General features: G+C 55.7%; 10 protein-coding genes across 10 annotated transcripts; 4 read left to right on the plus strand and 6 right to left on the minus strand.

The window, feature by feature from the left end:
* Positions 1–1229: 1229 nt before the first annotated feature.
* On the minus strand, positions 1230–5255 carry CHGG_00011 (uncharacterized protein; the record flags this gene model as incomplete). The annotated part of the gene is made up of 4 exons (XM_001219231.1): positions 1230–2987; positions 3476–4325; positions 4488–4697; positions 4780–5255. 4 exons carry the CDS (start codon positions 5253–5255, stop codon positions 1230–1232), a joined length of 3294 nt encoding a protein of 1097 aa, XP_001219232.1.
* Positions 5256–5741: 486 nt separating this feature from the next.
* On the plus strand, positions 5742–6859 carry CHGG_00012 (uncharacterized protein; the record flags this gene model as incomplete). Its single annotated transcript, XM_001219232.1, has 2 exons — positions 5742–5999; positions 6077–6859. The coding sequence occupies 2 exons, from the start codon at positions 5742–5744 to the stop codon at positions 6857–6859; spliced, it is 1041 nt and encodes a 346-aa protein (XP_001219233.1).
* A 1483-nt stretch (positions 6860–8342) lies between these two features.
* Positions 8343–9397, minus strand: CHGG_00013 (uncharacterized protein; the record flags this gene model as incomplete). Its single annotated transcript, XM_001219233.1, has 3 exons — positions 8343–8930; positions 9040–9171; positions 9374–9397. The coding sequence occupies 3 exons, from the start codon at positions 9395–9397 to the stop codon at positions 8343–8345; spliced, it is 744 nt and encodes a 247-aa protein (XP_001219234.1).
* An 803-nt stretch (positions 9398–10200) lies between these two features.
* On the minus strand, positions 10201–11924 carry CHGG_00014 (uncharacterized protein; the record flags this gene model as incomplete). The annotated part of the gene is made up of 4 exons (XM_001219234.1): positions 10201–11255; positions 11326–11470; positions 11603–11766; positions 11828–11924. 4 exons carry the CDS (start codon positions 11922–11924, stop codon positions 10201–10203), a joined length of 1461 nt encoding a protein of 486 aa, XP_001219235.1.
* Positions 11925–12790: 866 nt separating this feature from the next.
* Positions 12791–14695, minus strand: CHGG_00015 (uncharacterized protein; the record flags this gene model as incomplete). Its single annotated transcript, XM_001219235.1, has 3 exons — positions 12791–14257; positions 14321–14547; positions 14608–14695. 3 exons carry the CDS (start codon positions 14693–14695, stop codon positions 12791–12793), a joined length of 1782 nt encoding a protein of 593 aa, XP_001219236.1.
* A 584-nt stretch (positions 14696–15279) lies between these two features.
* CHGG_00016 (uncharacterized protein) lies at positions 15280–16414 on the plus strand (the record flags this gene model as incomplete). The annotated part of the gene is made up of 4 exons (XM_001219236.1): positions 15280–15943; positions 16011–16158; positions 16216–16250; positions 16308–16414. 4 exons carry the CDS (start codon positions 15280–15282, stop codon positions 16412–16414), a joined length of 954 nt encoding a protein of 317 aa, XP_001219237.1.
* Positions 16415–16552: 138 nt separating this feature from the next.
* On the minus strand, positions 16553–17192 carry CHGG_00017 (uncharacterized protein; the record flags this gene model as incomplete). Its single annotated transcript, XM_001219237.1, has 2 exons — positions 16553–16839; positions 16901–17192. The coding sequence occupies 2 exons, from the start codon at positions 17190–17192 to the stop codon at positions 16553–16555; spliced, it is 579 nt and encodes a 192-aa protein (XP_001219238.1).
* A 969-nt stretch (positions 17193–18161) lies between these two features.
* On the plus strand, positions 18162–19219 carry CHGG_00018 (uncharacterized protein; the record flags this gene model as incomplete). The annotated part of the gene is made up of 2 exons (XM_001219238.1): positions 18162–18721; positions 18784–19219. 2 exons carry the CDS (start codon positions 18162–18164, stop codon positions 19217–19219), a joined length of 996 nt encoding a protein of 331 aa, XP_001219239.1.
* Positions 19220–19655: 436 nt separating this feature from the next.
* On the minus strand, positions 19656–20483 carry CHGG_00019 (uncharacterized protein; the record flags this gene model as incomplete). Its single annotated transcript, XM_001219239.1, has 1 exon — positions 19656–20483. The coding sequence occupies one exon, from the start codon at positions 20481–20483 to the stop codon at positions 19656–19658; it is 828 nt and encodes a 275-aa protein (XP_001219240.1).
* A 3184-nt stretch (positions 20484–23667) lies between these two features.
* On the plus strand, positions 23668–26768 carry CHGG_00020 (uncharacterized protein; the record flags this gene model as incomplete). The annotated part of the gene is made up of 6 exons (XM_001219240.1): positions 23668–23834; positions 23890–23944; positions 24005–24523; positions 24585–24770; positions 24938–26625; positions 26708–26768. 6 exons carry the CDS (start codon positions 23668–23670, stop codon positions 26766–26768), a joined length of 2676 nt encoding a protein of 891 aa, XP_001219241.1.
* Between the last annotated feature and the right edge of the window lie 53 nt (positions 26769–26821).

A 26821-nucleotide genomic window follows, 5' to 3' on the forward strand; every position in this document is an offset into this window, starting at 1 on the left:
GTGGGAGTGTGAGGGAGAGGGGGAGGTGCAGAGGATCGAGGGTGGAGAGAGTGGTTAGGGAGTGGGTGGGCAGGGTTGGTGGGGAGGGTGTGCAGGGACCGCGCGGATGAGCTGTTGGATAGGTTGAAGGCGGGTATGGAGAGTTCTGGGTGCAAAGGGGGCCCAGGCGTGGGAGCTCGCGCAGGAGCAGTACTGTGTCGCGGTTCTCGGACTTGCTCCGGTTGAGCGGCCGCCGCGGCCAGAGAATTTGGAGCGGGTGCTGGCGGCATTCTTCAACCGGGAATGGTTCAAGCGCCTGTGGACATTGAAGGAGGTTGGGCTTCCGGAACTCGCGAGAGTCCGCTTCGTGTGCGGAGAGAAAACGACAACGGGCGCGCGGATAGTATATCTCTCCAAGCTCCAAGACCAGGGGCCAGCCGAATACGTGGAATGTCGCCAAGCTCTCCCGTTTAGCTCGGCCTCTGAGGGCTCCTGGCGTGCAGAAACAGTCGTGTCTCTTGAATGTCCTCTTCGAAACACGGCACCTCCAGTGCGAAGATCCAAGGGACAGGATCTCTGCAGCACTCAATATCGCAAAGCGCTTGGACGGCCCTGCACTTCCCGCCTGGGAACCGGTTGACTACGGACAAACGGTCGCCCAGGTCTACGCTGCTTATTCAGCTTGGTTGATCAAAAGTCACGGGCCGGGGCTAATACTCGCCCTCATCAACGCTCGACCACAGGTGGAAGGTTTACCATCATGGTCCATCGACTGGGCTGCTCCGTGGCCGGACTGTAGGGCACTTGGGGCGGCGGCATCTCCGGGTCGGTGCAGGGCAGGACACGAGAAGGATGGCGCGTTGAAGTTTGACAATAACGGAGACCAGCAGTTGGTAATGACGATCGTTCGGCCGAGGGTCGTTAGGGGATTCTTTGCCAGAGACGGTCCCTCAAATAGCACTGCACGGTCAATCGAGAATGTCCGTCAGCTGCGTATGGACGAGGTGCTGGTCGAGGTTCATCCCGGCCTGACCTTGCTGCTACGCCAGAAGAGAGGAAAGCCGGACCACTACTCGTTTGTCCGGGTATGCCCTCATGCTTTAACGCGAGAGGGCGTTGAGGAGGCAATGGCAAACTGGAGCAGTGTTGTTTTTCAAGAAAGTGCTGACCCTTTGGGTGCTGGACCATCGCCCAAGGGGTATTTGAGTTTACCTGGTGTATACAAAATAGTGTAAGATATTAATGGGTAGTTATTGCACCTCGTTGTCCACCTCCGCCATCCTTTTCTTGACAAGTGACCAACACTTCTTCATCCCAGTCCCCATGGACTCGGCGTCAATTTCTTCTACGGAAACCCATTGCCTCCGCGGGCCCAGCTTAGCCAAGGGTGAAACGCCGTCCATCTCGAAGAGGTGGACATGCATGATCAGCTTTAGGTGAGAAAATAGCCAGGGCACACTTCCAAGTTCTGCAACATGCTTCAGCGGTGGTGAACAAGAACCCTTTCCTCCAGCCACACCCGCAACGTAGGATGTCGCCCTCGCTTTCCGAGTCTTGACCGTGCTGTCGTTCGATGGCGGTAACGTCTGGCTGGGGAGCTCCCACAATCCTCCGAGGAGCCCCTTGTCCGGCCGTTTGTGGATGAGGTACCGCCCGTCGGAGCCACGGACAGCACACACTAACGCTTCTTCTTCGCGGACCTTCTTCTTAGGCTTCCTGAGTGGGAATTTCCTTGCGTGATTTACCACGACCGCGAGCGTTCGAGTATCCAGATCTTGAGCGGCGGTGTTAGGCTGTTTGGCCCTCTTTGTGTCCGCAAAGAAACGGGAGAGTTTCCCATCCCCCTTGCTGGGCGGTGGCTCCGTGTATTTATCCGCCTCATCCCCATCCGAAGCGGCCTCCTCAATGGGGGCACAGAGATTGCAACCGTCCTCGATATCCGTCAACTCCCTGTCCTTACCCCGGCCCTCTGCCAAAGCAAGGCCCTCAGCATAAGCGCGGCAAGTCTCTGTGATGGGGCACGCCGCGCAATTGGGCTTCGGCGTGCAAACGGTGCTACCCAGTTCCATCAATGCTTGGCCCCATTGCCCTGGCCGCTCATTAACCCCCTTATCACCATCTTCCCCATCTTCGGCCACGGCCTTTGCCAAATCTCCCGCTGCCTCCCACAGCAGATCCACGGCCTTCTTGTCCGCCTTCACATCCGCCAACAGCCCCATCTGCCGGCTCAACACCCTTAACACATTCCCATCCACCATCGGCGCGGCCACCCCAAACACAATCGCCGCCACCGCACCCGCCGTATACCTCCCCACACCCGGCAGACGCATCAACCCCTCCACCGTCCCCGGCAAAATCCCCTCTCCACCCCCATCCCCATCCTCACCACCATCACCATCACCATCACCATCACCGACTGCACACACCTCCCTCGCGGCCAACCACACCCTCCTCGCCCTCGAATAATACCCCAAACCCTGCCACACGCCCAGCACGTCCTCCTCCTCCGCCGCCGCCAAATCCCCAATTTGCGGCCACCGCGCCATCCAACGTGTCCAGTATGCAACCACGGTCGCGACCCGCGTCTGCTGCAGCATGACCTCGGAGATCCAGACCTCGTAGGCGCGGCGCGAGAGCTGGCTGCGCGTAAGAGTGCCGCGGGGCTGGAAAGGTTGGCGCCAGGGCATGGGGCGCAGGGTGCGGGCGTGCGTGAACCAGGTTAGGAGGGAGGTGCGGGAAGGGGGGTTGGTGAGCAGGAGGGGCTGGTGGTAGGTGGGGGGATGGAAGCGGGTTTTGGGGACTGGAGGCGGGGTGTTGGGGGTGGTGCCAGCATGGTGGGAGGCGGTGGTGGATGTGGTTTTTAGAGATGCTCTCGGGTGTGGCCTAGGGGGGCGTCGTGGTGGTTGTGTTTTGCGGCGCTTGGCTGGGCGGGTTTCAGGGTCCGTGGATTCCGATGATGATGCATATTCTTGTTCCGATTGGGACTCGCTGTCGTCGGATTCGTCATGCTCTTGTTTTGATCGTGCAGCGCGTTCCCCGGCCACGGGAACTCTAGTCGCAATGCGCGCGCTCCTCCGAGTCGTCATCTCTTATTGTTGCTGTCTTGAGAGATGTTCGATGTTGAACGCGACTTGGAAATTGATCGCTCTTCGCGTTGTTGTGCAGTGGACCCTAACCCTGATATTTCACCCGAAGCCCCTGAATTCGGTGTGCCCCAGTTAAAATTGCTGGCGTCGCTTCGTTCGTCAGTCGCGCGGCCCTTCGCTACGCTACGGGGCGCTTCCCCCCTCTCTCCCGCTCCTGGCAATTTTCCTGTCCCTCTCCGGAGGACAATCCGGGTTAGGGTTGAATACGGGAGAGACGAAGCGCCAATATCTGTCCGTCGGCCAATAACTCCAACCCTTTGAGCTTCTTATCACACTTATACCAATCATTTCTATTATCGTTCTAAGTACTCATGCCTCTACACTCTCGTCGTTGCTACTTATAAACCCACCGCCACAGCATCTAACGCCTGCAGTTGCCTAGTAGCGTGATCGGACAACTTCAACCCCATAGCTCGTGATGGTGTCTCGCGGTACACCCTGCCGCGGTCGAAGGGCCGCTCAAACATCAGCCCGCCGAGTGTCTTCACCCGCGAAACGGCCACGTAGGAGAGGCCAGAAGCAAACTCTGGCGCAGAGATGTCGCAGACAACCTTGTCCAGGGTGATGCCCTGTGACTTGTGGACGGTGATCGCATAGCTGACCAACAGCGGGAACTGCTCTCTTGAACATGAGTTGGCGCCGACCATGAAGTCCTGCCGCACTCGGAGGATGGGAACAACCAGCTTCTCTCCACTGCGGAGCGGCTCCCCGTTCGGCATCGTGAAGGCGGGGCCGTCGTAGTCGTCGAAGGCCACCATGATGACCTCGGGCGGGTCTCGCAGCACGTCAGCACCTTCTTTCCAGGATATGTCGTAGACTGTGCCTTGCGCACCGTTGACGAGCCCGACGTCCGCCCACAAGTTCCGCGTTAGCATCACCCGGCAACCACCACACAAGGGCAAGCGCTTGGCCAAGTTGCCGGCATTTGAGGATTCAACCTTCTCCGCACCAACACCCTCGTGCTTTGCCTCGACCTGAATGGCGGGGCTGTCCAGGCCAAGCATGTGTTGGTGGTTGTACTCGATGACCTGGCCCTTGGTGGGATAGATGCTTGATGACCTCGGCAGCCTCTCGGACAGGCCGGGGGAAGAGAAAACGACACGTGGGCTCTGGCGCTGGCTGCTCTCCTCCAGCAGTCTCCCCGGCCGCCTCTGCGACCTCAGCTCTATCTCCAGCCTCTCTAGCCCGCCGGGCACCTTTCTTCGTCACCCGAAGACAGTAAGTCGTCGAGCAATGGTGTCGCTGGCAGCGGTTGACAATTCTGTTCAGCCACTCCCAGGTAACGTCCGTCTCTAGAGGGTCAACAGATAAAGGGTTACCCTCGTCAGCACCATGATCTCGCTGCGGGTTCACAGCTGTGACGTGGTATCCCCAGATCTTTGCGAAGTGCTTTCTCGACTCAGGAGTTTCCATATCAGGAGGGGGGCTCCCATGGAACCAGTAGAGCCCATGGCAATGGCTAGCTGCTTAACGTCGGGGTTTGCGAAGGCTGCACGCCATGGCGTCGTTCCACGCGGTGGCGTCGCTGGATTGTCAATCGTTGATCCCGAGCGGCTGCCGTTTCCGGGGTATCTGTAAGAACGCGGCCCCTTTCGTGATACATGGTAGCAAGGACGCCGTGGGTAAGGTTCCGTTGAGGCCCAGGTGTAAGCACCGGTGCGAAAGGAAGGGGAGAATTTTCTCCGCGGGCGATTGCGCGAGAAATCTCGATGCTCGCTCGCGACGCTTCAATCTGCGAAGGTTAGCTGAAGAAACGACTATCGTTACCTTAACTAGGGATATCACATGAAGCTTCTTCTTGTGCCGGCAACTTAGACAGTTGACAACAATCCTTCCGTTCCCGCGGGCATGGAGGAACTGGTCAATGTTCTGCTCAGTATTGCATTTGGTACACGACTTGCGTGTCACGGCTGTCTCCGCAGCGGCCTCGGCAGTGCCGCCCAGAACGACTATCACGTCTTCCATAGAAAGGCCTGGGTTTGAAAAGCGGTAGATGTGGAAACGGCGAGAACCGCGATGTTCGCGATTGTCGAGCGGATTGCGAGGACACGGAGATGAAGCAGTTTCGGCAGAGCCAATGAGGCATGTGACCAACATCGAGTGCAGCGTGCTCACGAACCAATCGGCCATCGCGATAAGGATATCAATTCCCAGAGTAATTTTTGCTTATCAATTTCCCGTAGTAATTTTTGCTTATCAATTTCCCATAGTAATTTTTGCTTAATCAATTTCCCCATAGTAATTTCCAAAAAGTTTGAGCGCAATATTGTCCTCCCGGACAGGATCAAGAAAGATGGTTGACGAGCTGGGTGGGGACTAGCAGACCCCCGAGAAGAAAGGGGACAGCCAGAGGCATGGGGACAGGACCTGCTAGCAGCCGTCCGGAAAATGTACGGCGCGTCTCAGTCACAGACTGGAAACATCTCGCTGGCCAACCTCCGCAAGGTGGTGGCCGAGGAAGTGAAGGCAGCTGTTAATGGAGCCGGGACCTAGGACAAAGGAACCTGGGCCGCAGTGGCTGCTCACAGGGCTGTCCCCCCTCAGTCACAACCTAACACCTCGACAAAGATAGTGCTGACCCGCATAAATAAGGAGATCCTGGTCAGAGGCAGAGGAATGCCAGCCGATCTCGCGAAGCGCACCCCGCAAGAAACCATCCAGGCGGTCAACCAAGTGTCAGTCAGGAAGGGAGCAGTCGCAGCCCGAAGGCTCCCCAGCGGCGACACAATCGTCACATTCCAGAGCGCAGGGGCAAGAGACTGGTACTCGACGAACACCAACTGGGTCAGGGAGGCTTTTGGAGAGCAGGCCGAAGAGAGCAAGCGAACCTTTGCAGTGCAGCTGAAAGGCGTGTGGAAGACGAACCTCCAAGGGGTCACCGAGGAGGAGTTCGGGAAGGAAACTGGCCTCCACACAGTCGATAAAGTGAAGTTTAGAGTGCCGAGACACAGGGAGGCGACCCGGGCAACGGTGCTGGTCGCTTTAACCTCCCAGGAGGAAGCACACAAGGCGTGCGACGAGGGAGTGATCTGGAGGGCTCAACTACTGGACTGCGAGCCTTACTGGGCCGCCCTCAGCCCAACGCAGTGCTACAAGTGCTGGAAGTGGGGGCACACGCAGCACTATTGCAAGGCGACTCCATTGTGCCCGCGTTGCGGGACCCAAAGCCCATGGAGAGGGCGGCAGGGAAGGCGAGGCCCAGTGCCCTACTCACAAAAACGAAATTCCGCTACGGTGCCCGGCCTGCGGAGGAAGACATCCGGCGTGGTCAGGAGAGTGCCCGGGGGAAGTCGAAGGTCCTGGCGAAGGCCAAGGAGGCCTACCAATTCCGACCACGGACATACGAGACCGTAACCACGATCACTGCCATCGCGACTCACACGAGCGCCCCCACGTTCAGCTTCGGCGCTGAAGAGAGGGAGGACGACAGCTACCAGGTGGTAGGCAGGAAGAGGCTGAGAGGAAGACCGACGAATGTGGCTGCAGCCCAACGTCAGGCTCTCTTGGACCCCCAGCAGACCAGGATCAACTTCGAGGCGCCGGGGGTGCGATTCGCAAGCCCGGTAGTCAGCGGTGTCGACACCACCGCCCTGCCGCCCCGAGCGCCCGAGCCGGCTACCGGACCAACGCCTACCGCCGCCGCCAACCCTGCGGTCACTGCCACTCCGAACCAACGCGACGCCGAGGGAGACACCACGATGGACTCGATCACCGTCGCAGGCGATGAAAATTAGAATTCTACTCTGGAGCACCGAAGGAAACAAGCAAAGACTGGAAGTCTTGCTGGAAGAGGCCAAATATGACCTCTTGGCGGTGCAAGAACCGTGGATACAACAAGGCGACAAAATCCACATACTGCCCCCGGAGCAGCAGATACCACCTGGTACATAAACTCGAGGGGCGGGCGGCAATATATGTAAGCAAAAGATTTGAAATCAGGCAGTGGGACTCCGAAGCCACGGAGAATTGGTGCCGCGTGTGGTTCCCAGAGGCGGACCTCGGAAGGGAAAGCCGCGGATTCGAGCTTTGGTCCATATACAACCCCCCCGCCGGCGAGAACGTACCGAGAGCCCTCCAAGGGCGGCCAAGGCCAAGCCACCTGGTGGTTCTGGCAGGAGACTTCAACCTAAAGCACCCACTGTGGGACGATTTCGGGCGCTACGAAAGAGAGTCTGAAGACCCACTGCAGTTGGGCCTCCTGTGGGACCTCACCAACCTAGGAGGCAAGGTTCGGGCCTACCTCTTCTCGTACATTGCTGGGACAAACAGACCCGTCAACCTGTTTCCGACACAGCATACAGAGGGGCCACACGTCACATCCTGCCTCTTCTTTTTCCGAGTTTGATAGAGACGTTAACCGCTCTTAGCGGCCGTAGGGCGGGTTCCGAGGTCCTATTTACGACGAGATGCTGGGCCCCGATTCCGACAAGGCACTTCCTGTTACATTCGCTTACCTCCATTCAATAGTTTTACCTCAATCAACGCCAAGAAGAGGGTTTGTCATGTTTACCAGCCTCATCATCGTGGGACCCCGAACCGTCGAGGCAGCGGAGTACGACCCTATCACCGCGGGACCATCAAGGCGGCGGAGTCATGCAGTACCCCCAGTGCCCCCCCTCCCCCCCCCCAGCACGCACGGGGAACAATCCCTTGCACAACACATCTCCCATTGGGGATATCCTCGCCAGCGTAGAGGATCAATTTGGCGATCGTCTGGTCGCCCGTCGTACTAAGTATACAGGCCGACCCAGGCCAGGACGTTGGGCAACAGGATAACGGCTTCCCGCAACAAGTCAAGCGGGTTGAAAGTGGCCAACATCACGATCATATCAGCAGTTAGTGCGTTGACCTTCTACATTTAACCTTAGTATAGGGATAGTATAGATCTTGCCCAGCCCCGTCAGTTCTCCCTGCTGGCTTACTCACCCCATCCTAAGTCTGTAATCGCTCCTACTGCTGTTGTTGTTAAGGTGAGAACCACACCACATCGAAAACCGGAGGGCGTTGGGCGGACAGATGATTGCACTTGGTCTCTCCTGCTCTCAAATCATCTGATGCACAAGAGCAATGGACCAAACTGGTAGAAGGAACGAATTCAGCCGATGCCAAATAGTAAAGAATTGACAGGAAAGGGTGCCACAGCTTGAGAGCTTTTGCCTTGGATGAGCTGCCGTGGAGTGCACCAATCCATTGGCATCCACAGTAACCCGTAGGACCCTACTCAAACACCATCTTGTTGCGAATCTTGCCTATTCCCTCAATTGACACTTCAACCACGTCGCCATTTTGCAAAAACCCCTTCGGTTCCATAAACAGGCCGACTCCGCTCGGTGTGCCTGTCTGGATGATAGTGCCTTTCCTGAGGGTGGTCCCTCGGCTGAGATGCGCAATGATCTTGGCGACCGAGAAGATCATGTCATCGGTCCCGGTCCTCTGTCGCACAGCGCCATTCACCCGCGTCTCGAGCCGTAGCTCTTGCGGGTCGGGCACTAGACTCGGAGGCACGATGCAAGGACCGATGGGCGCAAACCCGTCAAACGATTTGGCGTAGCAAAACTGGCCCCCTGACGTGTCCGGCAGCTGGAAGTTACGCGCTGACACGTCGTTGCCCACCGTGTAGCCAAGCACGTAGCTCAATGCGTCTGCTTCGGTCACGTTCTTCGCGTCCCTCCCGATAACGACCGTCATCTCGCCTTCGTAGTCGAGCATATTCTGCGCGTCAGGGTGGATGGACACATCGTCAAAAGGGCCGGCTAGGGCGTCGGCTGGCTTGGTGAAGACGACGGGGTACGGCGGAACCCGGAGCTGTACGCATGCGTCAGTGTTTTCGCGATGAGTGGCACGAGAGGAGTATGGGGGCCATACATTGGCTTCCGTGGCGTGCTTCTGATAGTTTAACCCGATGCAGATAAACAAGGGGGACTTTAGCCAGAGGTGACAACAGCTTCTCGATCTTGTCCATCCTTCCAGTCCCGCGAAACCCGTTTTCGACATCTCCCTCGAGCACCTCGACCCCGGCGCCCCTCAAATCACCGCTTGGCTCGCTCTTTAGGTCACCGAAGTTAGTAGCGCCTTGGGCATTGACGAATCGAACGAGTCGTTGGAAAGTCATGATACAGATGCTGTTGGGTGTGTGTTTGGGAGATGGGAAGAGACGGGAAAAGACGGACGATCACGGAGGAAACAAGGCGGCGCTACATGTCTATAAACCGCTTCGTCCTGCTTACCCAACATTACAACTAACTTACCCAAGCAACCCATTTGTCAAACATTTGGTGTTCGGCAGTTAATAGGGGATGCCGAATGAGACTGCCCAGCGCCCTTCGATCATCGATTCTGCCCGCTCGCTCCACTTCGGGTCGATTAACACGGGCTCGGAGCAATTCCCCCAACCCGGTGTTGAGTCATTCAACCGTGCTTTAAAAAACCCGCCGAACTCTACCCAAGTGGAGGTAATACCGCTGGAACCATGGATGACCTAGGAAATGAAAAGAAAGCTAGCTATTCTAAGAAGCTCCAAGTCTACTTTTTACTTTCATTTAACTCGGTTTTTTTTATTTAGTCTATTTCTACTAGTTATGGTTTCTTTTACATCTTTTTTATTTCCTTCCTTTCTCTTTCTCTTTTTGTCTCCTTTTTCTTTTTTCCTTCTTTTTTCTTTCTTTTCTTTCTTTTCTTTCTTTTCTTTCTTTTCTTTCTTTTCTTTCTTTTCTTTCTTTTCTTTCTTTTCTTTCTTTTCTTTCTTTTCTTTCTTTTCTTTCTTTTCTTTCTTTTCTTTCTTTTCTTTCTTTTCTTTCTTTTCTTTCTTTTCTTTCTTTTCTTTCTTTTCTTTCTTTTCTTTCTTTTCTTTCTTTTCTTTCTTTTCTTTCTTTTCTTTCTTTTCTTTCTTTTCTTTCTTTTCTTTCTTTCGAGTTCGCCTTTTTTAACCTAGGGGTGGCACTTTACCCAAGGGGATGTTGCCACCAGCTTGAGCTTCGAGGATACGGAGAGTCTGAGGTTGAGGTACACGTAGATTTATGGATATCTTAGATAATACATTGAACAAACACACAAACCACAATTCAACATTCCCGCTTTATTCCTTTGGCGTCTCATAGCGAGAAAACACCTCTGCCGTGGCCTTGTCACTCTCCCTCAAAATCGTCGCTTTCCTCGGCTCGGACCTTACCGTGATGGTGCACGGGAAGTCCTCCGCACATACCAAGAACCCGGAGCAATATCCCTTCTCGTTACTAACATCTGGCTCGATGACCTCTCCCGCCGCGTCCTTGCCCGGTCCAATATCGAACGCCCACACAAGCTTAGCCAGTGTCAGAAACAGATTCTGCTCCGCCAAATGGATGCCCGGGCACAGGCGGCGGCCGCTGCCGTAATCGTAGTGGTCACGGTTTGCGTAGTCACCGTTGGCCAGTTCAGACCCCAACCCCGTGAAACCCTCGTAATGGGCCGGGTCAAAGGTGTCCGGGTCCGGGAAGCGGGCCTCGTCGTGGTGCATGCCGAAAGCGTTAATAAAAATGTCACTACCGCGAGGCAGGAACATGCCGTCGACCCAGTCGTCTTCAGTCAGCGAGTGGGGGAACGCCAGCGGCGTCACGGGCCGCCACCGGTGCGCCTCCTTGACGCACGCCGCCACGTACGGCAGCCGCGCGTGGTCCGCCCACGTCGGCGTGCGCTCCTCCCCAACCACCGCGTCCATCTCGGCCTGTGCCTTGCGCAGCACCGCCGGCCACTTGGTCATGGCGTGCAAAAAGGCAATAATCAGCGAGCTGGTGGTGTCAGAGCCGCCCTCCATGACGGTCCCACACAGGAAGTAGATGCCGTGCTTGTCCAAACCGACCTTCTCGCCTTGGTCCAGCACGCGGTCGAGGAAGCAGTCGCGGCTGCCCGAGTCCTGGCGCCGCCGCACCACGTACTCGAGCCACTCGCTGTAGAGGGCGTTCATCTCGCGGCCGACGTCCTGCGCCCGCGATCGCCACATGCCCAGGAACCGCTCCGGCACCAGCTTGAGGAACGGGAAGATGTCGACCGGGGGCGTGTTGCCCGCCTCCATCACCTTGGACCAGTTCTCCATCAGCGCGTACAGCTTCACCATGTGCTTGGTCTTGATGGTGGGCGTGCGCGTGCCGTAGACTGTGTGTGCGGGTTAGAAGGTGGTCGTCCAGGCGCAATGTTCAGTAAAAGAAGTAGGTTGTCAGCTTACTCAAGCTCATGATGATGCTATTGCTGAACCGCTTGGGATGCCTCATGCAACCTTCGGGTTGCACCACAAAGTCACGGAGCATCTGGACGGCCTCGGCATCCACAACCTCAATGTGATGCTTCATAACCATGTCCTCGCGGAAGAACTGGTGTACCAGCTTGCGGCACGTCCGCCACTAATCCGAGTACTGCATTAACAGGAGGTGGTCGCCGCCCGAGATGATGCCGCCGACGTGCGAGGGCGGCCGGCGGCTGTACAGGTTCGACTTCTTGTCTACCAGCTGCTTGATGAGGCGCGGCGACGAGATGACGATGGAGGTGCCCGGGCCGAACTTGAGCGAGTAGATCCCGCCGTATTGTTTGGCCCATTTTGCGAACTGGAGATGGGTGCGTTTGGTGGGGGTTTGGTGTAGGTTGCCGATGATCGGCCAGGTCGGAGGTCCTTGATGATCAATGTCAGCGTCACAACTGAGGCAGATCGAGCTTCAAAACTTGAAGCCTACCTGGTGGTAATTTAGGGTTCCGTTTTCCCACAGTCAAGACTAGGTAAACTGCCGTGACTACGGCCAGGACGGCTACTCCACCCACGATAGTCAACATGGTGGTCTAATGGGGTGAACGGTGTGCGTGTGCAAGTCACAATGGCGAAGGACTTGCAGATAACGGTGGCCCTGGCATCATGTTGGAGGCCCCTTTAGTACCGTAGCCAACCTCTCAAGCCACCTAACTAACCTGTTTGAGGAGAACACCACCGTCGGTCAAATATTGATCGAGGGTTGGTCATTGGCCTGTCCTTAGTCTCGGGTCGATTCCCCAACATCCGGGGGAATGGGGCCGCCCGGTGGACAAAGAAAGCCGAACTTCAAGTGTGTCTGCTTGAGTAGGCACCGACGAAAGCTTTGACGAGAAGAGCGAAAAGAAAGCCTATTTGGAAGACCAAAGTCTACTTTTTAATTTAATTGACTTGTTTCTATTTGTTTTTTTTTTTGCTCGGTTTTCTTTACCTTTCTTTTCTCGTCTTCTTTTGTGCTTCTTTCTCTTTTCTTGATTTGTTTCTGTCATAACTATCGAGTTCGGCATTTTTTGGTCAGAGGGAGGGGTCAACGTCAATCCTGGGAACCTGGGGAAACACGGGGAAGTTGGGGAATGGTGGGGAGAGCGGGGGCTTCGATCGGCGCTAGTGTTGGCTCTTGGGTTGTATTTCTGTCCTTGAGGGACGACTCTCGGTCCCACATCCAAGTTTTAAGACGGACGTATGGAAGCCGCTCATTAGTAATATGAGACACGGCTCTGAGGCCAGGCATGGGCGACATGTCAGTGGCAACTGGCAATATGAGAGAGGGCCTGAGTAGGTACCTATGCATTGCAGATTGTCTAGGTAGGAAATGGATGGAAATTATGGAACATGTTGCCGATGAACATTATATTGCGGGCCCCGGCTCTCCTGGGGACCTAACCCGTAATGATCACAGAGACAGAACTTTCCTCATGACCGTTTCCAACTTGCCCTTGGGGTCCTTGCTCAACGACTTCGAGCGCCAGGCAACGAAGCGGTCCGGCCGGACAAGCACGCACCCATCCTCCTCGACTTCCCTCCGCTTCTCCCAGTCAAAGTACACGTCTTCATAGTCTTCGTTCCATCCAATGGAATAGCTCTTGATCGGGACGTTTACCGCTTTGGAAACCTGTTCCGCGGCCCCCTTCCAGGAATTCCCACCCGGTCCTGTGATCAAACAGTACCCCCCATGGCCAGCAAGGTCGATGGTAGAGAACTGTTGACCCGGCACCCGGGTGTTGAGCCATGCATGTGGCAGCCTCATGCCAGGGTAGGTGCTAATTAGTCGTTCAAGGACAACTTCATGCGGGAGCGGCGGGGCTTCGGGCTCGTCGTCAAGGTAGACGGCACCGGAGCGGTACTGCTGGTTCATTTCGATGCCCAGACCGTGGAACTCAGTCCGCGTCTTCTCAATGCCCTCGCGGAACTCCTGCCTCCTTTTCCGCCCAACCACACCCTTATCATCGAACTCGGCGAGTAGCCCTCTCCTCTTGTCTACCTCGACTTCCGTCATGCCGATGGCCTGCATCCACGGTATATGATCACGCAGGCCTTGGTTGGCCCGCGTGATGATGTCGAAACCGACCGGCTGGCGCTCCGCGCTATAGCTGTCGAGGAGCTGCGGCCCGGCGCGCCCGGACATGACATATGATACCTTCCATGCCAGATTAAAGGCGTCTTGGATGCACGTGTTGGAGCCTAAGCCGTTGAAGGGCGGATGGCGATGAACGGCGTCGCCTAAGCAGAAGATATTGCCGTCCGAATAGTACTCGGCCACGATCTCGTTGATCTTCCACTTGCTGACGTGCAGGATCTCTACATCCACCGAGTCGTCGCCGATCACTTCCTTCAGCCTGGAGAGATACTGTTCATGTGAGGCATTCATGTCATCGCCCGTGAGATCACCTCCGGGGCGCGGCATGAAGACGAACATCCACTCAGTCCACGGCCGTACCATCCGCAAGACGCATGACCAACCCCATACGGGGAGCTCTTTTTCAGGTTGGAACACCCAGTGGAGGTTGCCCGCGCGGCTTTTCACAAGGTGGGACAAATCGGCCTTGACCAACACATTGAGCGCCTGCCCCTGACCCGGTTTCCTGATGAGGGGAATACCGAGCTCGCGGATAACTTGGCTTCGTGCGCCATCGCAACCAAAGAGGAAGCGGGACTGGATCTTGTAGGTTTGGTTCGACAGGTCGTCCCGAATCGTGCTGATGATGACATCTCTTTCGTCCGAGGGGCGGGCGAAGGTGAGAAAGGTTGTGTTGAACCGCAGTGTCCATCCTTTGGCCACGGCTCTCCGCGTCAGGATCGGTTCGAGTAGAGTTTGCGGGAGGTCAATGTGATCGCAGGGGCTGGCGGCATCGTAATCGGCCTGTTTGCGTTCGAAGTCAGAATTATGAATATGAGAGTGAGGTGATCTTCACGGCCCCCCTACCTTGCGCTTCGGATCATTCCCGAAGGAGTAGAGACGAGCATATTCCTCCCCGGCCATCGAATGACACCATCTCGTATGGATCATGTGGTCTCCACTAGCTCCGGCTTCGATGCATTGCTTCTCGAGGTCAATGTCTCTAAGACACTCGAGGGCGGCCATGTTGGTTACGTGCGCTCTAGGGGTGTCGGCGGTCCCCAGCGCCGCCGAGATCATTATCCCCGTCAACCCTGGACACAAAGCGATGTCAGCAAACGTATCTTGAGACGACGTGGAATAGAGGCACCAACCATAAGAGGCGAGAAAACAGGCCAGGGCTGCGCCGGCGGGGCCAGCTCCGACGATCAAGAGATCGGTCTTGACAATTTCATTCGACATCGTGCAGCCACTTTGGTTCGTACTTCACTGAATAAACAAGAGTAACTCGAGTTGCTTGTGTTGACTGTCGCGATGGAGAATAGACGGCGAGGAGATACTGGGCGACCTCGAAATTTAAAGCGGCGCCGATCGTGAAACTGAAGCTTCGTGCATCGTGAACCGCATCTGGCCCCGCGAAGGCCAAGGCATACCCTAGTTCCATGTTGAATGTCGGTCAACCCGTCAGCCATGACAAATGGATTGCGAAGGATAACTCTGCACAACTGATGGAACAGAGCGCAGTCAGCGGTGGCGAACCCCTGCCGACGCCTGGCTCAATCTGGCGAGGCGCCGCGCTCGGGGAGATTTCGGTCGAACTATTCGTAGAACCGCCCCGAAAGTGGATGACATCAACTAGAAACCTAACTATCTTTGCTTCCCAAAACTCGGCAATACTTTTACTCCCACCTTCTTACTCATAACCATCCTAGTTTGCATATTTCGCCTACCCTTTGGCCTCCTCCTGTACATAGATCCCACCATACCACCCTCCGGCTGACACTCCCACGACAACAACCAACGAGAGGGACATAAACTCCTGCACCATGGCGCAGCATCACACCAAAATCAATCTAGTGCGCATCGCACATGTGTACTACACGCACTCCGATCTCGCCAAAGCACGCGAATTCCTTTCCGACTTTGGCTTTACAGTAGCCGATGACCGGGGCGACACCGTCTACTACAGGGGCTATGGGACCGAGCCGTTCGTCTACTGCGCCAAGAAAGGTGAAGCAAACGAGTTCGGCGGCGCGGCCTTCCTAGTCGAGTCCATGGCGGATTTGGAACTGGCTTCCAACACGCTGCCCCAGGCCACGGCCATCGAAGACTCGGACGCGCCCGGCGGCGGCAAGCGGGTGACATTCCGCGACCCTGTCGACAGCTTTCCGTTCCACCTGATCTACGGACACACCCTGGTGGAGAAGACGGCCCACCTCCCGGAGCTCAACTACAACTACCCCGAGACCAAGCACCGCGCCGTCAACAAGACGCAGCGCTTCAAGCAGGGCCCCGCCCCCGTGCACAAGTTGGGTCACTTCGGATGCTGCGTCACCGACTTCGTCAAGGCGTTCGAGTTTTACACGACTCGCTTCAACTTAAAGCCGACAGACATCATCACGGACTCCACAGGCAAAGACATCACGGCATTCTTCCATCTGGACAGGGGGATGGAGCAGGTAGACCACCACACCTTTTTCTTCTTTGAGGGTAAGTGGCCTTGGATGCGGATAAGCTTGGAAGCTCGTTTGCTCACACATTGACTAACACGCTGCAGGACCCAAGTACCATGTCCATCACTCCAGCTTCGAGGTCCACGACTTCGACATCCAGTCGCTGGGGCACCAGTGGCTGCGTGAGAAGGACTACGATCTTGTCTGGGGCGTCGGGAGGCACGTGCTTGGCTCGCAAATCTTCGACTACTGGTAGGATCCACCCCCTCCCTTTCCCATGTCAAACGGTTTCTAACTCGGCCGATTTAGGTGGGACCGCTCGGGTTTCGTCATGGAGCATTATGGTGCGTTGACCCAAGCTTTTATCAAGTAAGAACAAAACTACTGACACCCAACATTAGTGGATGGAGACTTGGTTGATGAGACCACGCCGGTTACCAGATCGCCCGCGGGGCCAGATAGTTTGCATATCTGGGGACCGCCGTTGCCGCCCACGTTTTTGCAATGAGCTTTTGATTGTTTGATAGGGGATGTTTCTTTGTTAACCAGCGTCCTGGTCACAGACAAAGTGTCGCGGCATGTTCGGATCTGTCCTTAGGTACATACCTAGGCAGTCAAGCGGATGCACTGTGTGTCTCCATAACTGTTACTTCCACAGACCAACAACTTCTTCCCATGGTACAATCTTAGCCCCCTTTCCCAGGAGCCGCTCTTCCACGCCCCTTTCAATCTTCTCGGCCGTCTTGTCTTCAGAGTTGTACGTGGAGTGCGCCCCTGAGAGCAGAGTGACCTCGAATCCTGCGGCGAGCGCACCACTGCAGGTCGACTCCACGCAGCACTCGCTCTGGATCCCAAAGGCGATGATATGCTGCACCCCAGCCGCCCTGAGTTTAGAACCGAGATCAGGGTTGGATTCGAACGTGTCACCTGGGCCTGGTAGTGAGTCATGGGCTCGAAAATAGGAGATTGTCCTTCTCATGCTCTGAGAACCTACGTGTCCATTTGGAGACCAGCCATTCCTCTTGCACATCTGCACGCGGCTCAAAAACCAGTTTCCACGGCTCGGTGCCTCGTACTAGAGGGCCACTCTCCGGTTCCTCTTCGTGCTGTACGAAGACAATCATCCCCGGCTTGAGAGTTCCTTCATTCTGGGCTCCAAGCACGGTACGGGCCGTAGAGAGAATCTGGTGCCCAGCCACCTTGACTCGCTCAGCGTGAGGTATTTGGGTCGCCGGGTCAGTCGCCAGGTCATTTTGGATGTCGATTACAAAAAGGGCGGTCGCCATGGTGGTGTTGAGAGAGAGGAGGAAACAGACTTGGGATTAAAATGAAGTCGTCGTCGGTGGCGAGTAAAAAGGGCCTTTGTCTGGGGCCTTGGGGGCGTTCCAAGCTTTGAGGGACTCGAACGTGTGCAAAGTGGTACGCTTACAAGAATCAAAATTCGCCCGTGAACTAATTCACACGGTTGGGCGGAGAAGGGGTGGGGAAGTGTTCATTGACTCACAACTCTCTCCTCGCCTCACACCCAGCCGGAAGCTGATGAAGACCCCTGAGTCTTGGCAAAAACTTAAACTCGGCACCTAACCAACACATCGAGCAAAAGACTGACATCAACTCAACAAAGTGTTGGATGACACCAAGTAGTCATCTACTGATAATTGATCGTGAAACACCCCATATAATGCCCTCATAGTTCATACCGACCAAATTGGATTGATCAAATGTTGAGGTGTTAAACCAATGCACATTCAGTCCCTTCCATTCAGGGGTTGCTGCTTCCGGCGCCTGGTCCTGAAGTCCAACAACAGGCAGCCAACACAATATCTGTATCTGTCTGGGCCAGCCCGGCTGCAATTCAAACTGTCCCCCTTAGGTTCCTTCCTGGTATTGATTGTTGCCTTCCACAGCGGGTCCCAAGTGGATCCGTGACCTCGGTGGTGACTGCAGCGAACTGCCCCTCTCGGGGCCATAAACCCGAAAGCGCACCCCGCAGTCAGTATCCGCACCCAATTGATGGACTCTCTCGCCGGGAACGTTGCATAATGTGTACCCTTTTGCATCTTCGATTTCCCAGCACCCCTAACTAGCCCCAGATCATCCGCATTCCGTCATCATATGGACCTTGCTTGAGAACTTTTGCCCTCTTTGGTTTCCATCTCTCAACGATATTGTCATCTCCGCATTTCATCGAATTCCTAACTGTTACTGAACTGTGCCACGTCTCCCTTTTATACACCAGTCACATCACTTCCAACATGTCATCGACACCCCTCATCCCGCCCAAGGGCGTCTTCGTCCCCTCACCCACCTTCTTCCTCCCCGCCTCGGCGGGAGCATCCCTCAAGATCCCCCAGGCCCCCGTCGACACCGAGACCCAAATCAACCATAGCATCTTCCTGGCCAAGGCAGGCATCACAGGCATCACCATCCTCGGCTCGACCGGCGAGGCCGTGCACCTCTCGCGCTCCGAGCGCAGCGACCTCGTCTCGTCCGTTCGCCGGGGTCTCGACAAGGCCGGCTTCCCCGGCTACCCCCTCATGGCCGGGGTGTTGACAAACGGCGAGCTGGAGGACACGCTGCAATGGCTGGACGACTACGCCAAGGCCGGCGCGCAATGGGGCCTGGTACTGACGCCTGGGTATTTCGGGCCCTCGGTGCCACAGGAGGGCCTCGTCGAGTGGTACACCCTGATCGCCGACCGCAGCCCCATCCCTATCCTCGTGTATAACTACCCCGGCGTTACCAACGGCGTGCAGGTTCTGCCCGAGACGTACAGGGCCCTGGCGAACCACCCCAACATTGTCGGGTGCAAGATGTGGGTTGCTCTTGGGGTTTAGGAGCTCAAGGTGTGGTGTTGTATGGCTGACATTGGAACAGGTCGCATGGTAATGTCTCACATCACGTTCAGGTGTCCCTCGATCCGGCGATCAACCACGATCAGTTCCGCGTGTACAGCGGTTTCGGCAACCAGCTCGGTCCCATCGTGGCGTTTGGCGCCGCAGGTGTCATTGACGGGATGGCCGCTTTCTACCCCAAGACGGTGGTCCAGCTCATGAAACTGATGCTGAAGGGAGACTCGTCTCCCCAAACACAGGCCGAGATCCACCGGTTACAGTTTGCTGTTAGCCAGGGCGAGGAATTCGTCATGCGATATGGCGTGCTGGGTATCAAGGAAGCTACTTTCCGCGTGGCAGGGTTTGGCAATCTTGAGGGCGGCCGGCTCCCGATTCGGGGAAAACTGCCAGAGGGCGCATGGGAGAAGGCGAAGGGCATGTTCTTGGTGGAAATCCAGGATATTGAGTCGTCTCTTTAGACCGGCTCGATGTTCCACCCCTACTAGACAGTAATAGATAGTAGCTTCACACGAAACTCCGCCATGCTATATGTGTTGGTATCGTCTTCGAAACAAAAATACACAGCAAGTGGTAACCTTCGACCAAGGTTTTACCCCAGGCTAGACTACCTATAAAAGCCGAGGTGAGCCGCCTCACCACTTGCTCCGGGAGACATTTAACGCATGGTGAAAGACATTTCAATTCTTGTCCAACATGGCCCGCAACGTTTTCACGATATCATCGGCCATGTGGAAAGTAAGAGTGCCATGACCTTGCCCACTGATGCGTCTAAGTTCCGCATGAGGCCCGAGCTGTGCGGTGGCCTTCTCTGCCATGGTTATGGGCACATTGGCGTCTAAGTTCCCGTGCCACATGACGAGTTCATTGTCCCCCTTTGGCTGAACGTCAGCGAGCTCAAAACCCCCAGTGACTCCCCAAGGACTTCATCTCCCACGCCGGCCCTTGTCCACCGTACCTGACGCCTTCCCGAACGCCCATAACGACAGCCTTTCGGATTGCGGGGCGAGCGGCCTCCCAGGCCAGTTTGTCACTCTGCGGTGTCGAATCCTGCTGCATGTCCGCCACCAAAAGCGCCTCCATTTTCCCCTCATCCTTGTCCCGTGCCACGGTGCCGAGTTGCCTGTCGATGAGCCAGGCCACCACACCGGGTAACCACGTAGCAACCCGGAGCATTATCCGGGAAGGGAGCTTCATGCCCGCGGTGCCGAGGCTGGTGACGGGGTAAATTCCCGCTACGATCCCCATTCCCGTGAGTCGTGGCCGTGAGATCCGCTGCCGGCAGGCGAAGGCATAAGGGGCGCCGCCAGACACGGCGACTATGCCAAACTTGGTGATATTGAGGTAGTCGGCCAGCGCAAGGACATCGTCCGGGTAGTCGAGAATAGCGCCGTTGTCGCGGAATGTTGAACCGCCGCTGCCTGGGCGCGATGGAGCAACGATGCGGACGCCGTAACGCCGCCCGGCCTCGGAGAGAAGAAAAGCTTCGTGGTGGGAGGACGGGCACCCGTGGAAGTAGAAGACGGTGGAAGCAGCATTGGGTGCGCCGTAGATGCCGTATGCCATCTGTCGCTGGTCAGGTAGCACGAAGTATCGGGTCTCGGGTAACTTTTCCTCAACTTCGACCCAGAGGCCGAGTTCGTCGCGCTTCAACCAGACAAATAATAGCGTGAGAAGAGCTGCAATTCCGAGCAACGGGGTGTAAAGAAATGAGTGGGATAACATCTTGATCAGTTGGTCGAGAGTGCCTCGAGCTTGATCACCACTGCAACGTGACAGTGTCTGTCGAGCTTGCGTAGTTCACGGAAATCGAAACGAATCGAGACAGATGCGAAAGGAAGAAGAATGCCATCGCTTTCTTGGGGGACTCGACGACGAGGTGTCTCCCCGAACGGCCATTGCCAGGTCCTTCTAATTATACAACGTGGGGCGAGCAAGAACCGACCATTGGAGGTTTGGCGTGTTGCTGAGCCACTGCGCCCCCGCAATGTGGTCGCTGGCTGCTAAGCTCGGCCTGGAGTCGCCCCGGATGATGTCTGCATCCAAACCTTAGATAGGTTTGAATATAAGACAGAGGCCGCGACGTTGAGCGCTCCCAAGGGTTAATACATCAAGTTCACTGTTCAAGATGAATCGAGTTCCGAATAATCATTGGTACCGAGTAGTATCGAAACATTACATCATCGCTACCCAATAGAGATTCGGAGACCGCGGCTTTATTACACATATCCCATTGCTATAATAAGCCTTACGACTCGACGGCTTGATGCCATAATAGTGACATGCCAAATGAATCGTGATACCAAGAAGCGAGGCGTGAAATCGATAGGAAACCTCAATCCATACATGGAGTTTAAGCACCTTGAGAGGGAGGGAGCGGTAAGGGGTTTGACATCAGTTTCAATGTCGACATTGGATCACAGTGTTGTTGCGCTGTATCGATAGACTTCTAACTCAATTTCGATTAGTTACAGTAGTTAATGGATTTTGTTTTCATATGTCATATTTTCTCGGCTCAGCCCTTTGCTTGGTTTAACTACTCGTTCTGGCGTCTAGCCTTGTTGGTCAGAGTGGAGATTCGTCAAGAGCGACTTTCCTCAGTCAAGATTAGCGCAAACAGGCATCTGATTTTTGCGTCGGATTCGGGAGACAGTGGGGGAACCACATGCTGGCCACGATCCGATCTCGATTCGCCAGGTTTGCCCTGCCAGCCTTCGTCTTTCAGCTCCCCACCAATGCTGCAACCTCCTGCTGGAGATTGCGGACTTTGCACCGAGCCGGGTGAGCCGGGCCTGGAACCCACCCTCTCACTTTCCATGGCACGCCGGAAAGCTTGCAAACGAGGATTCCATGATCCCACGAAGTACACTACTCTCTTTCACGCAGATGGAGCGTTTGTTATTGTTTGAGAACCTAAGATGAAGTTCCAAGCCCGCGGCGTTGTATCTATATACCGGGTTCGCCCGAACAATTAACAAAAAACGCCGTGTTGTCCCGGTATGCTATTGAGTTTTCCCTTGTGTTGTCGAGTTTTGTCTCGGTTTCTCATCGCACGGACGGCAAAATGTGGATACATGTCTGGTAACGAGCATCATCTCCGCCCACTTCCGAGGCACATACCTCGGGATGGAAGCTGCCCGTGCATGTCCGATGACGAGCCAAGCTGAACTCGGGGGCAGGGAACGATACCGAATGTTCGCCGACACGGCGACTCGATTACGCATTCTTGATTGGTTTTTGAGTGAGACGTCGCGCTCTTTCCGCTATCGGGAACGACAAAGCTCTTAGGTACTGCGTCAGGGCAGCCGAAGTTTCGGTTCAGACTGAGCCCTGAGACTTGTAAGGGTTGATGGGGAGGGGCGATCACAACGGAAACCACGTGGGTGGAAACGGTATGTGCTGAGCACTTGTTGATCTACTATTCGTACCGCTGCAAGGTAAAACCTTCCATAGGGCTACTGGCTCCATGTCTGGATGTTCGGGGACTCCAGGCTAAAAATTCGGAAGTCGAGGAAGATGGAACAAAGAGACCTATCTTGGTCCGGGGTCCCATTCCTGTGGTTTTGCGTTTTCCATGCAGAGTGAAGCTGGGCTGGGTTCCATTGATGGAGAAGCGACTTGGCATCGTTGATCGGCGGGAAGATTTTCGATCTGTGAGGCATGTACATGGGTTGCATCTCACCAGGGTTGCAGCCTGGCGTTCCGGGGAGCAACCATTGAACGATTTTGTTGAAAGGGGTCGTCAAAATGGGAAAATGGGAAAAGAGGGAAAGAGAAAAGGCGCAAGGTTCTCCCCGTCTCCCATGCCATTGGCCGAAGAGAAGGAAGGCAGGAATTTCCCAGCGGGAAGGAAGGTCTGTGGGCTTTTGGGTTTGTGGGCTCGTGTCTCCAAGGCAGCAAGGAGAAGTGGGCTCTTTTGGATCTGGGCATCTGGCCCGCCCTGCCATTTCATTCGGCCAATCGGGTCTGGAGAAGGTCGGACCAGCACAGGCGCGCAAATGCGGCACGGACAGGCTCAATTGATGACCATGACAGTTTTGGCTCGCTACCTGGCCATGCTGGCCGTGCTCACACCATTCTCCCACTCGGGTCTGCAGGGTGCAGTTGTTGGTTCGACCAAAGTAACCCTCCAAGGAGGCGGCCGCGTTTGTGTTACTCAAGTTCCCCTGCATTGCACCCCTCGAATGCAACATTGCAAATTGGAAATCTGCGAGAAAATGCGAGAAATGCACGCACGCCTTAGGTGGTGAGGTGTATAGTTAGGGGGTCAGGAACTCGGACCCTTTTCTTATCACAATGCCTGATCTGATCCCACCCGCAACACCAAACACCAGCTCGGGCCTCCGTCGTTGGATACTTTGGACTACACTAGTTTAGTGTCAACTAAATCCTGCTGTGGGTAGGTGGAGACCCATACGACGGGACTCGGCCAGTCACTGCCAGCGAATTGATGCATGACGAGCCTCTCGAGCAGCATCGACCATCTGTGCGTTGCATGGGACCTGCGCTTGTTGCCGACGAAGACAGGGACATGCCGAGCTGCACCATCCCCCCCCCCAGCTTCTGGAACCACGGCTCAACATGGTTCGGTTATGATCCCCCTTCTCGTCGGCCTGGCCCACCAATCACACAGCTATGCTTGTCTCTGGGTACTCGAGCCATGCATGTCATGCTCACAGCCAGACGCTTGATATCGGGCCTGTCCCCCGACACCCACACCACTGCCCTTTCTCATCGCGGGGGGGCTGTCTCGGCTGTTCCATCTCTTCCCCGATTGCCTCGTCATTGATGAGAACCAATACAACGCCGTCGCTACTCGTTGTTCCAACGAGTTGACGAGGCCCAGTTACACGCACCCAATGCCCGTGTAGAACCTCATTTCTACACTCGCAGAGTATCTCGAACGAACATGGAGTCGACCAACACAGAAGATTTGGCCCGACACTTGGGCCATGTCATACCAGTCACGTTCGACCCATCACTCTTGGTGTTGAGTTATGTGATCAGCCTCGTCGGCGCAGCGTCAACACTCGAGCTCATCCATCGCCGTACTTCAAGGAGGGGTTACTACAACAAGTGAGTATCTCGTCGGACTTGAACAGCAAACAGGCAGTGACTCATACCATCTTAGTCTCCTCTTTTTTGGTGCGGCGATAACGATGGGAGGCGTGGCTATTTGGAGCATGGTAGGAACTCCGAACGACTACGAGCTCAACCATTGATTGACCTGTTCTTTGGCGTTCCAGCATTACATCGGCAACCGCGCGACGACTCTCCTAAACGGCGAACCCGCCCTTCAGATCGCCTACTCGGTCGGAGTTACGGTCGCCTCCTTCTTTGTCCCGATCTTCGTGCTGTTGGTGGCCTTCTTCGTCGTGACCGGCACGAGTAACAGCAGCAACAAGATTAGTTGGTGGCGTGTCACCACCGCGGGCACACTCTCCGGGGGCGCCATCTGCGGCATGCATTATCTCGGTAACGCTTCCATCAACAACTACCGATGCGATTATATTGCTGCTTTCGTTGGCGGCTCTATCGTCATCGCCGCCGTTGCCAGTACCGTCGCCCTCTCCCTCTTCTTTGTGTTCCGGAGCTCTTGGACCAACTCGTGGTGGAAACGCGCCGGGTGCGCTGTTGTGTTGGCCGGCGCCGTTTCGGGCATGCATTGGTGTGCCGTGATGGGCACAAGGTACACCCTAATCCACGTCAACTCGAACAGCGATAATAGCTCCCGCAACACAACTGTCATCGTGACAGCCTGTCTCGTGAGAAGATTCTCCTTATTCCCTATTCCCCTCCGCAGCCGGATCCTAATCAAGGGTGTAGTCTTTCGCCGCTTGCCTGATTATGGCTGGCCTCGCCATCTACTCGGCTCGGGTGCGCAAGGGATACGCGAATAGGGCGCAGAGGATCACTCTCGCGGCCGCCGTCTTCGACGAGCATGGAAGGATTTTGGTGACCCCCGATGGTTTCTTGCCAAGCGAAGTCGTCACTAGCACGTTCTTGCAAAAAGTACGTTGTTTCATGGCATGGCCCTGCCCATGCCGTTTCAGAAACCGAGAGCTGACAGGGAGTTTGCTTAGACGCAAAACGAAACCTTTTCCACCGCGCACCCGTTATTCCACTGGCTTTTCCAGGCATCGAGAAGTTGGGCTAGTATATCCACCCTCCTTGACAAGATACACAACCATTTGGCCGGGCTCCCGCACAGCGGTCGTAACGTCAGGACCGGCATCGAGCTCGTGGACAAGGAGGGTCACATCATTGAGAATTATGACACCATATTTTGCGAGCTGTTTTGCGTCGCTGCCTCGGCCCTGGCCCGCCAAATGAACGAGGACCTTGTCAATGCCGGCATTCTTTGGGACGAGATCGTGGCGACGGGCGGACATTTAGCGGCGGGCTCTATCAGCCAAGCTTCAACATCAACTCGGTCGCAAACCACGGCGCCAAGCATCAAGCATGGCCTGGACGACATGGCTGAAAAGGGGGTGAAGCCAACGAACCGGAACGGTCACGGGCATCTCATGTTTTTGGTACGCAGAGTTGACAGCAGTCACGTTGACCACCTGGCCGCCTCGGGCTACTGCTTTGCCGAGCCACGTCAGGTTTCGCATATTATCCGTTCCAAGATGCAGATCAGGAGCAATCGGCTGGAGGAAAAGCTCAAAGGGATGGAACGATACGCACGCGGCAATTTGTTGGAGCCCGGTGTCCATGTCGGCCTGTTCGCTGTCCGAACCCAGGTGCATCAGATGGGGTTTGATATCCTCGTCAGGAAACAGGCCCGGAACTTGCTCCCCAGCATGGAGCTCCCCCTAGACCGAGTTGAACCGGTCCATCTCGAGTTTCTTCGCCGGCTGGAGGGCATGTCTCTTGGCGCCCTCCACCGTCGGCTTGAACGTGCGAGCGAGCTCCCGCCACGAGACGCTCATTTTGCCAGTCTTCTTCTAGACGCGATCCGCAATCTTCGGACCTCTGTTCAGGATCCCGTATTTGACAACGCCAAGCTGGTGTGCAAGGTCACGCAGGTCCCTTGCACGCCACCGGCCAGCGATGCGCGCCCGGCGACATGTGCTTTCGTGGCTTTCACGCACATGATACCAATCCATGTGCGCGTCGACACGCCCGCCTACGAATTCATCCCACTGCCCTTTTTCAAGACGCAGCAGCTCGTCTACAAAAACTCGCCACATAACGCCGCTTTTGCACGGTCAGTACATCGCAAAATCTCGCCCATCTTGGACTCGGTGTCCCCCGACAGCAAGTTGCGAGAGCCGAGCCGTTGGCGGAGGTTTATTACTGTGCCTGGCTACGTCTTATTCTCGAGATCTGGCCTGCCGGGACAAACCAGCGCACCGAACCAACTGCGGCCGCGGCGCCCAGACGCCGTGAAATCCGTCTCGACAAGCAGAGAGCATGTGGCGCTGACGCCATACGATGAGAGCGTCTCGTCACTACTCTACGCCGGGAACGGCGGGGACTCGGAACTGGCCTCGGACCGCAAGACTCCAAGCGAGATCTCAGAATCGATCAAACCAGTTCGGAAGCAGCAACCCGCCAAAATGTCATTCGGCGGCATCATGATCTCACAAGAGGTCACAGTTGATGTGGAAGAGGCGACCGAATTGCCCCCCGACGTGATGGAACTACCGCCAGCGGCACACCACCGGGACTCAGGCAACGGCGGCGCGCCTGGGTTGACGCGTCAGAGGAGCCAACGGGCGTTGCAGAATATGGCCAACGGGCCCGACCAGAACTCAGCCAACTACGACCAGGCGATAGAACTGAAAGAGGTCCCGACTGCCTTCGGGATGGGCCTCTCGAGAGTCGAGGTCGTCAAAGAGGGTGATGATACGATAACAACGTTTGTTGACGATTTATTTTCTGTTTGCATAGATACCCCTAGACGTGTGTAATTAGACGCTTTCAATGTATCATCTAATTAGTGGGCTCGCCGTTGCACAACGGCACCAACAACCAACATCCAAGGGCTTGGGCATGACGTGAAGGAACACAGCGGTTTGTTTTCATTGCGGGGGTAGCCTACAGGTACCGGCAGA

Source organism: Chaetomium globosum, genomic scaffold, assembly GCF_000143365.1.
Source record: "Chaetomium globosum CBS 148.51 scaffold_1 genomic scaffold, whole genome shotgun sequence".
Classification (NCBI taxonomy): Eukaryota; Fungi; Ascomycota; class Sordariomycetes; order Sordariales; family Chaetomiaceae; genus Chaetomium; species Chaetomium globosum.